Below are 9,435 nucleotides of genomic sequence, written 5' to 3'. Positions count from 1 at the left end.
ATCATTAGGGTCATTCTAGAGGCATCTTCATGACTCTAAGCAGTAATAGATATTCATAAGGTAAATCTAAGCTCCCATGTGCAGCACACTGTTCAAGGAAACACGGGGTTTGTAGCTTATTTAGGAAGATTTCTCTGCACTATGACAAGAAAAGGAGTTAGGTTTGGTTCTCCAGAAAACTTTTATCCTTTCATATTGTCCTTCTGCATATGCTGAAAATTAAAGGTTATTTGTGAATAGTCTAGGAAGTCAGGATGTGTATTCTTTGAAGAGATTTTCAAGGCCACAATGGAGCTTTGATGTGAATTGTCTGATCCTTGTTTATACATTTATAAAATGAGAAGTTGAGACTAAATGCGCAGTCCTTCGACTTGTTTAAGATCAGATATGTGAAAGTCACGATGCTTTGTATGTAATGTCCTAAAAGATGGAAACATTAAAGACCGTTATGTGAATTTGCAATGATACTACTACCAAATTCATGTTATAAAACCAAGCATGGTTAATGATTCCTAATTTTCATTAGTGTACTTCAGTCATTCTGAAAGGGATGTCATTTTATGTAGGAAATTCAAGAAAAGCGTTGCTGGTAAGATGACATAGGAACTGGGACCTGAATAAAGTGAAATTGAGCCGTGGGGATATTTGGTAGAAAAATGTTGCAGGCAAAGAGCCAGTACAAATGGCCTGACGTGGGAGCCTACTTGGCCAGTGTCTCCTGAGCGGAGTAAAGAACGTGGAATGTGGTAGGAAAGAGTAGAAGATGAGGACAGAAGGAGATGTACTGGTGGTGTGGTGAACATGTAAGACCCTGTACAGCTGGGCTAGGAATTTGGATTTTAATTTAATGTGATGAGTTATATTGGGAGGCTTTTGGGGTTTTTTTTGTTTTGACTTGAACTCACAACCCTGAGGTCAAGCCCTGAGCTGAGATCAAGAGTCGGATGCTCAACTCACCGAGCCACCCAGGCGCACTTACATTGGAGGGTTTTGCGCAGAGGAATCCCTGATCTCATTTTTTACATTTTTAGTCTTGACAGTTACACGTGCACATAGGTTTAATGGTACCCCATCTCTACTTTCTCTTTAATCTCTTAGCTGGTTATTTTGATATTCTACTTCTCTAAATAGTGTGCCTTTACTTCTCCTTTTTATTTTTCTATTTTTGATATTACTTATTGACTTCCCACGGGGGAATGTAAATTCTCTGTTTTCCTTCCTCCTGTCACATTCTTTTTTTTTTTTTAAAGATTTTATTTATTTATTCGACAGAGATAGAGACAGCCAGCGAGAGAGGGAACACAAGCAGGGGGAGTGGGAGAGGAAGAAGCAGGCTCATAGCAGAGGAGCCTGATGTGGGGCTTGATCCCATAACGCCGGGATCACGCCCTGAGCTGAAGGCAGATGCTTAACCGCTGTGCCACCCAGGCGCCCCCCTCCTGTCACATTCTTACATCATTTTCATCCTTTATTTTTTTTCAGGAGATTTATGTTGTTGTTTTAATTGGATCAGTATATAACATTATGGCAATCTAAATGTTATTCAGAGCTGGGCAGTGTATTAAACTGATTATTTTTAAATTCCTCTGTAACTTTTTGTTTTCTCTAGAGATAATTGTCTTTTATGTTTGTTGGCTGGATTTCTGTATACTTAAAACTAATTAAATGCCAAACTCTATTAGTTATATAAATCTATCAAGTAGTTGAAACACGTCAAATTTTCTGTTTGTTTCATCTTCCTTAAGGAGTTTTTTCAGAGCCTGTTGACCTGTTCCAGTTCTCTCTCTGCTTGACATACAGCTGCTGTCCTAGGATCCATCATTCTGAGATCAACAAAGAGTCCCCTTTGTTTCTCACCTTGTTGGAATCCCTAAAACTCTGTAAACCAAGAGTAAATCTTTTCTTAAATGATTTTTTTTTAATAGAATGCTTCACGAATTTCTGTGCACCTTGCTTTAAGGGACCATATTAATCCCTATCATTCTAATTTTTTTAGTATATGTGTTGCTGAAGTGAGCATGTAAGTGATTCATTTTTTTTTTTTTTAAAGATTTTATTTACTCATTCGACAGAGATAGAGACAGCCAGCGAGAGAGGGAACACAAGCAGGGGGAGTGGGAGAGGAAGAAGCAGGCTCCTAGCAGAAGAGCCTGATGTGGGGCTCGATCCCATAACGCCGGGATCACGCCCTGAGGCGAAGGCAGACGCCTAACCGCTGTGCCACCCAGGCGCCCCAAGTGATTCATTTTTTTGAACGTATTTTCATTCAAGTGTAATTAGCATACAGTATTGTATTAGTTTCAGGTGTATGATATTCAGTACAGTATTACTCAGTACTCCTCATGATAAGCGTACTCGTAATCCTCTTCACCTGTTTCATCCATCCCCACATTTGCCTCCCCTTTAGCGACCACCAGTTTGTTCTCTGTATTTAAGAGTCTGCTTTTTTTTTTTCCTGGTCTCTTTTTATTCTTTCTTTGTTTGTTTGGTTTCTTGAATTCCACATGTAAGTGAAATGATACGGTATTTGTCTTTGACTGACTGACTTTGCTTAGCATTATACCCTCCAGGTTCATCCATGTCGTTGCAAATGGCAAGATTTCACTTAAATGGATCATTTTTAAAGATTGCCTTTTACCTGCATAGGATTTGTGTCCTCTGAGTTGATTTTCTGTTTGCTTTGGTTTCTGCATTCTGTAGATGTGTGAGAATCTGTAGTTATCTACTTATGTTTAAGGGGTGGAGAAAGGGCAGCTTAAAATTCAAAGCTCTCTGTACACCAGAGCAGGACTGACTTACTTTGAGTTTCACTGTTGTGATCTGGTTGGGTCTTTCTTTTGGTTGGGGACTATCTTCTGCTTTTCTTCTTGGGCTGGGCAGACTGTCCCTGGAGAAACACTGGCCAGTCTTCTGCCTGGAATATGAAGGTCTGTCTCCTGTTTGGGGTTGGGAAGGAGGCCTTGAGGGAGAGGTGGGAGCCTCAGCATTGAGCGTTATGAGTTTGCTTAATACTTTTTTTCTTAGGATGTTATCCTTGCTTCATCCAGTTCATGCTCTTGTTTTATTCTGTCCAGAAGCTAACCCTTTAGGTCTTTGGTGAGGGTGAGAGAAAGGCCCATTGCCTGACTGAGTAGCTGTTAGATGGAGGTGGGGTGATTGGATAGCTTCTTAAGGAGACCTTGTATCAGTGCTCCTTATTCTGGTACCCCACCTTTCACCTCTGTGTAGGGAGAACAGGTTTGTTCTCAACTTTTCGTCACTGCTAGTATGGGATTCTGCTTCCTTGAGCTTGATTAATCTTTTACTGTCTTAAAACATTTTATTCCTGGGTTCCTGGGTGGCTCAGTTGCTAAGCGTCTGCCTTTGGCTCAGGTTATGATCCCAGGGTCCTAGGATTGAGTACCGCATTGGGCTCCCTGGTCATCGGGGAGTCTGCTTCTCTCTCTCCCTCTTCTGCTCCGCCTGCTTGTGTTCCCTTTCTTGCTGTCTCTCTCTGTCAAATAACTAAATGGAATCTTTAAAAAAAACAAAACAAAACATTTTATTGCTTTTTGTTTTGTTTTCTTGACAAATAAAGGGGCATTAGCATGCCATAAAACTCATGCTTTTATTTTATTTTATTTTTTTAAAGATTTTATTTATTTATTAGAGTGCGTGTGAGCAAGGAGAGGGGCAGAGGGAGAGGGAAAAAGAGAATCTTTTTTTTTTTTTTTTAACGATTTTATTTATTTATTTGACAGAGATAGAGACAGCCAGCGAGAGAGGGAACACAAGCAGGGGGAGTGGGAGAGGAAGAAGCAGGCTCCTAGCGGAGGAGCCTGATGTGGGGCTCGATCCCATAACTCGGGGATCACGCCCTGAGCCGAAGGCAGACGCTTAACGACTGCACCACCCCGGCACCCCGGGGAAAAAGAGAATCTTAAGCAGACTCCCTGCTGAGCGCAGAGCCACATGCAGGGCTGGATCTCATAATCTCATGACCCTGAGATCATGACCTGAGCCAAAATCAAGAGTTGGATGCTTAACCAACGGAGCCACCTAGGCACCCCTCCCTTCTTGCTTTTATCTTTCTTTGTATGCCAGTACATTTGAAAGCTTTAAATTAAGCAGACTCAGAAATAAGAACACTGCAATAGTCTTACATTCATTAAAGAAATCAGCTTATAATTTTCCCACAAGGAAACCACCAGTTCCTATTTGTTATTAGCAAGTTCTACCAGATATTCAAGGAATGAATAGTTGTATTCCTTTTTTTTTTTTTTTTAAGATTTTTTATTTATTTATTTGACAGAGAAAGAGAGACAGCCAGCGAGAGAGAGAATACAAGCAGGGGAAGTGGGAGAGGAAGAAGCAGGCTCCCAGTGGAGGAGCCTGATGTGGGGCTCGATCCCAGAACTCCAGGATCACGCCTTGAGCTCAAGGCAGACGCTTAACGATGCAGCCACTCAGGCACCCCATGAATAGTTGTATTTCTAATCATATTTTATTTGAAAGTATGAAAAAGGGTGAATACTCAACAATTTTTAAGATCATTTTATTTATTTATTTATTCATTCATTCATTTATTTATGTATGTATTTGACAGAGACAGCCAGCGAGAGAGGGAACACAAGCAGGGGGAGTGGGAGAGGAAGAAGCAGGCTCCCAGCAGAGGAGCCTGATGTGGGGCTCGATCCTGGAACGCCAGGATCACACCCTGAGCCGAAGGCAGACGCTTAACGACTGTGCCACCCAGGCACCCCTGTAATTTTTTATTTTTAAAAGGGCTCTCAGTCCTCATTATATACCATAAAATTCACCTGTTTTAAATGTATAATACGATGGTTTTTAGTATACATACACATTTGTGCAGCTATCACCACAATCCAGCTTTATTTTTTGCACAATCCAGTTTTAGAACATTTCCATCTCCAGAAAGCTGCCTCATGCCTATTTTTACTCCTTTCCGTTTTCACCCCAGCCTGAGGCAGCTGCTGATCTACATTCTGTTTTTATAGATTTGTCTTTTCTGGACATTTCATATGAAATTCTTATACATTTAGCTTATTTTACTCAGCATAATGTATTTGAGGTTTGTCCACGTTCTAGTCTGTCTTTCATTCCTCCTATTGCTGAGTGTTAGTATTCTGTCATAGGGAAGCGTATCATATTTTGTTTATCCATGAACTGATAAATATTTTGGATTATTTCCACTTTTTGGCTGTTATGAATGATGCTGCTGTGAACATTTGCACACAAATTTTTGTGTGGACATATGATGTCTTTATCTCTACCATGGGGTAGGATTTCTAAATTGTGGATAATTTATGTTAACTTTATAAGAAACTGTCAAACTTTTCTGTAGTGACAATTTCATTTTATAGGCCAATATAATATTGGTATCTAAATCAAACAAGGTATAGTTTAATGTACAATGGTGCAAAAACCCTAAAAATTATATTAGGGAACCAAATATAGAAATGTTTAAAATGAATAATAAATCACATTGAGGTTAGTATTCTTAAGATGCAAAGGGTAGTTTAATGTTAGAAAAATCAAGTAAGAGGCACCTTGGTGGCTCTGTCAGTTGAGTGTCTGACTCTTGGTTTTGGCTCAGGTCATGGGTCTTGAGATCAAGCCCTGCAGTGGACTCTTAGCTCAGTGGGGAGTCTGCTTGAAAATTCTCCCCCTCTGCCCCTTCCCTCACTCACACACACTCTATCTCTAATATAAAATCGAGGCACCTGGGTGGCTCAGTTGGCTAAGTGTCTGCCTTCCTCTCAGGTCATGGTCCCAGGGTCCTCAGATCGAGCCCCGAGTCTATCTGAGCCCCACATCCATCCGGCTCCCTGCTTAGCGGGGAGTCTGCTTCTTTCTCTGCCTCTCCCCTTTCCCCCTGCTCATGCTTTCTGTCTCTCATAAATAAATAAAATCTTTAAAATAAAATAAATCTTTTCTGAAGAAAAAGAAAAAAAAAATAATAAAATGTAATCTGCCCTGTTACCAGAATAGAGGAAAAAACCATACTGTTATCTAAAATGTGGAAAAGGCATTTGATAAAATTTCATTTATGATTTAAAAATTCGACAGAAATGGGGTGCCTGGATGGCGCAGTCAGTTACGTGTCTGCCTTCCGCTCAGGTCATGATCCCGGGGTCCTGGGATCTAGCCCTGTATTGGGCTCCATGCTTAGTAGGGAGTCTGCTTATCTCTCTCCCTCTGCCCCTACCCCCCTTGTGTGAGTTCTCTCTCTCTCTTTTTCAAATAATAAATAAAAAGTCTTTAAAAAAAATTCAGCAGAGACTAGTGGGGAAGCTCCATATCTAATAAACAATATCTACAAGAAAAACTCTAGTAACCATTACACTTAGTGGTAGAACTTTTAAACTTTTAACATAAAAAACAAAGTAAAATAGTTAACATCCATTCAACATTTTACTAGAGGGGAAAAGGTATAATGTTTGGAAAGAAAGAAGTAAGTGTTACTTGCGGATGTTAAGGCTGTCTTGGGGCGCCTGGGTGGCGCAGTCGTTAAGCGTCTGCCTTCGACTCAGGGCGTGATCCTGGCGTTCTGGGATCGAGTCCCACATCAGGCTCCTCCACTGGGAGCCTGCTGCTTCCTCTCCCACTGCTCCTGCTTGTGTTCTCTCTCTCGCTGGCTGTCTCTCTCTCTGTCAAATAAATAAATAAAATCTTAAAAAAAAAAAAAAAAAAGACTGTCTTTATAGAAGACTCAAAATGATCTACAGATAAGTTGATAAGAGTTTCTGGATATTAAGTCAGTAAACAAAAATCATTTCTATTTCTTTTCTCAGTAAGTTAGAAAATGTACTTTAAAAATCATACAATTTGGGGCACCTGGGTGGCTAAGTCGGTTAAGCATCTGCCTTCAGATGAGGTCCTGATCTTGGGGTCTGCTTCTCCCTCTTCTCTGCCCCTCAGCTCTGCTTGTGCTGTCTCTCTCTTGCTTTGTCTCGAATAAATAAAATCTTAGTAAAAAATCACATAATTTACAAAAGCATGAAAAAGTAAACATGACAAAAGATGTATAAGATCTTTTGGAGAAAATTATGAAGCTTTACTGGAAAACATTACAGAGAACTTAAGTTAACTCTCATAGTTATGTAGACATTAGGTGGTGAAGAATAACCCTCTTGAGGAGGGACAGGATAGGGTGCTTACTGAAAATCTAGTTCATTCTCATTTTAGGATTATGTTTTCTTGGGTACTGTCTTTGTTGGTTTGTGCAATTTTTAAAAACACTCCCTGCATTGTTAACGTTTACTGGTTTTTTCAAGGGAAGAGAAATAAATGTTTGTGGTCAGGCAATAGTCTTTAATTGAAAGTACTGACACATATTTCAAAGCCATCATTTTGGGTACTGGGTAGAGAGTAGATTGGGTAGAAGTTGGAAGAGAAATAGTTGGAATAATCCAGATGAGAGATGGTTGAGGTTTAGGCCTGGAACCCAGGATTACCAAGTGCCTTGGGTAGGACTGCCCCTTTCACAGATTTCACATCATCTTTGAGTGGAGTAAAAATGTGGTCCTAGAATTCTGTATATTCCTGGCAAGACCTTCACCCATCCCAATTTCCAACCACTCACCACTGTCTACCTTGAAACCATCATTTTAATAATCTTACTCATTACTTCTATTTTTCTTGTTTATACCGGTCATCACAAGAGTCCTCTCCAGGGCTCGGTAGAGGTATCTTTATCCTACCCCCTCAACAGTATGTCTGCCTTCCTTGTTCTCTTTGTTTCTGTTGCTCATATCAACCTTTGACAGGTACTGTATTTATCTGTCCACCTTCCTTTGAATACATACTCCATGAAGACAAGGTTTTGTCTGTTTTTATTGCATACTGCAAGCACTTAGAGCAATGCCTTACATATACAGTTGCTCAACGAAAATGTGTTGAATAACTGATGGAAAATAGTGATACCAAGGGAGAATAGTTGTATCCCAGATTAAGGTTTAAGATTGAGAATACTGAATTTGTTGGTGGATTAGGTGTGAGGTCAGTGAGAGAGAGGGAGAGATGACAGGTGGGTCTTCCATCTTTTCCCTAAATATGTGAATAACTATAGTTGCTATTCTTAGAAGGGGGAAACTGAATAAGTGTTGCGGTAAAATCAGTTATTTGAAGGTAACAAGTTTAAAAGTCACTGAATAGGTATTCTCAAAATTTCCTTGTACTTTTTTTGTGTGTGTTGGGGGGGTTGTTTTTATTTATTTTTAAAAAGATTTTATTTATTTGAGATAGAGCACCAGCGGGGGAGCAGAGGGAGAGGGAGAAGCAGGCTCCCTGCTGAGCAGGGAACATGATGCGGGACTCAGTCCCAGGACCCTAGGATCATGACCTGAGCCCAAGGCAGACAACAACTGAGCCACTTAGGGGCCTCTTTTTTTTTGTTGTTTTAAAAGAATTTATTTATTAGAGAGAGAGTACAGAGGGAGAGAGTGAGGCAGACTTCCTGCTGAACAGGGATTTTGACACAGGGCTCAATCCCAGGACCCCAAGCTCGTGACCTGAGCCGAAGGCAGATGCTTAACCAACTGAGCCACCCAGGTGCCCCTTTCTACTTGGTTTTAACTTCGTATAAGTTTTGGAGACTATACTCACCATATTTATTTGCAATGTGTTCTCAGGTCATGCGCATTGTGGATAATGTCCGTCCTGATCGACAGACAGTTATGTTTTCAGCTACTTTTCCCAGAGCTATGGAGGCTTTGGCTCGCAGAATCCTGAGTAAACCCATTGAAGTGCAGGTTGGAGGCAGGAGTGTGGTTTGCTCAGATGTGGAACAACAAGTGGTGGGTACAATCTGTCGGAAATCTTAGTTCCCTGGATGTTTAGGCAGTGTGTGATCCTTTGGGGATCATTGTGATGAAGGCAGGTAATTACCTCATTTTAAATAGGATACAGCCTAGCTGTTAATATTTTATCTGATAAATTTGAATAAGCTGTTCCTTGGAACTGCGTGTTTAAAATGCTCTTTTTAGTTCCTCCCACCAGAAGAGGTCGGACTGGTGGATGGAAATGTCACAGACCTATTTTATTCTTTAGTTAATAGGATGTGAGGTCAGGGGGCAGAGAGAACCACATGATGGTTTGCTCACGTTTGCAAGCCCTTTCTCTCAAAGTTAGAAATTTTTTTTGGTCTTACTGGTTTATCATTTAAAATCAACATTTTCCTACCCATTCCTAAAGATACAGCAAGTCATTTAGTCATTCGCCAGAAATAAAATGAATATTTTTGCTTAAGAGATATGTCTGCATTTTTACTACATTAACTTGGTGTAATTTGGTATTTCAGATTGTGATTGAAGAAGAAAAGAAATTCTTGAAGTTACTTGAGCTTCTTGGCCATTACCAAGAGTCGGGATCTGTCATTATTTTTGTGGATAAGCAGGAACATGCTGATGGTCTTCTGAAAGATTTGATGAGAGC

General features: G+C 40.3%; 1 protein-coding gene across 1 annotated transcript in view; it reads left to right on the top strand.

Moving 5' to 3' along the window:
* Nucleotides 1–9,435, top strand: part of DDX46 (DEAD-box helicase 46) — a 68,061-nt gene that overhangs the window by 31,288 nt on the left and 27,338 nt on the right. Inside the window, 2 exon segments of the mRNA XM_040622430.1 lie at nt 8,634–8,798; nt 9,302–9,435. The exon segment at nt 9,302–9,435 is cut by the window's right edge and continues 1 nt beyond it. Of these exon segments, the coding sequence (XP_040478364.1) occupies nt 8,634–8,798; nt 9,302–9,435 (299 nt within the window).

This window comes from Ursus maritimus, unplaced genomic scaffold (assembly GCF_017311325.1).
Source record: "Ursus maritimus isolate PB19 unplaced genomic scaffold, ASM1731132v1 scaffold_5, whole genome shotgun sequence".
Classification (NCBI taxonomy): domain Eukaryota; kingdom Metazoa; phylum Chordata; class Mammalia; order Carnivora; family Ursidae; genus Ursus; species Ursus maritimus.
The sequence above is the reverse complement of the archived record's forward strand: the minus strand, read 5'-3'. Positions and strand labels throughout refer to the sequence as shown.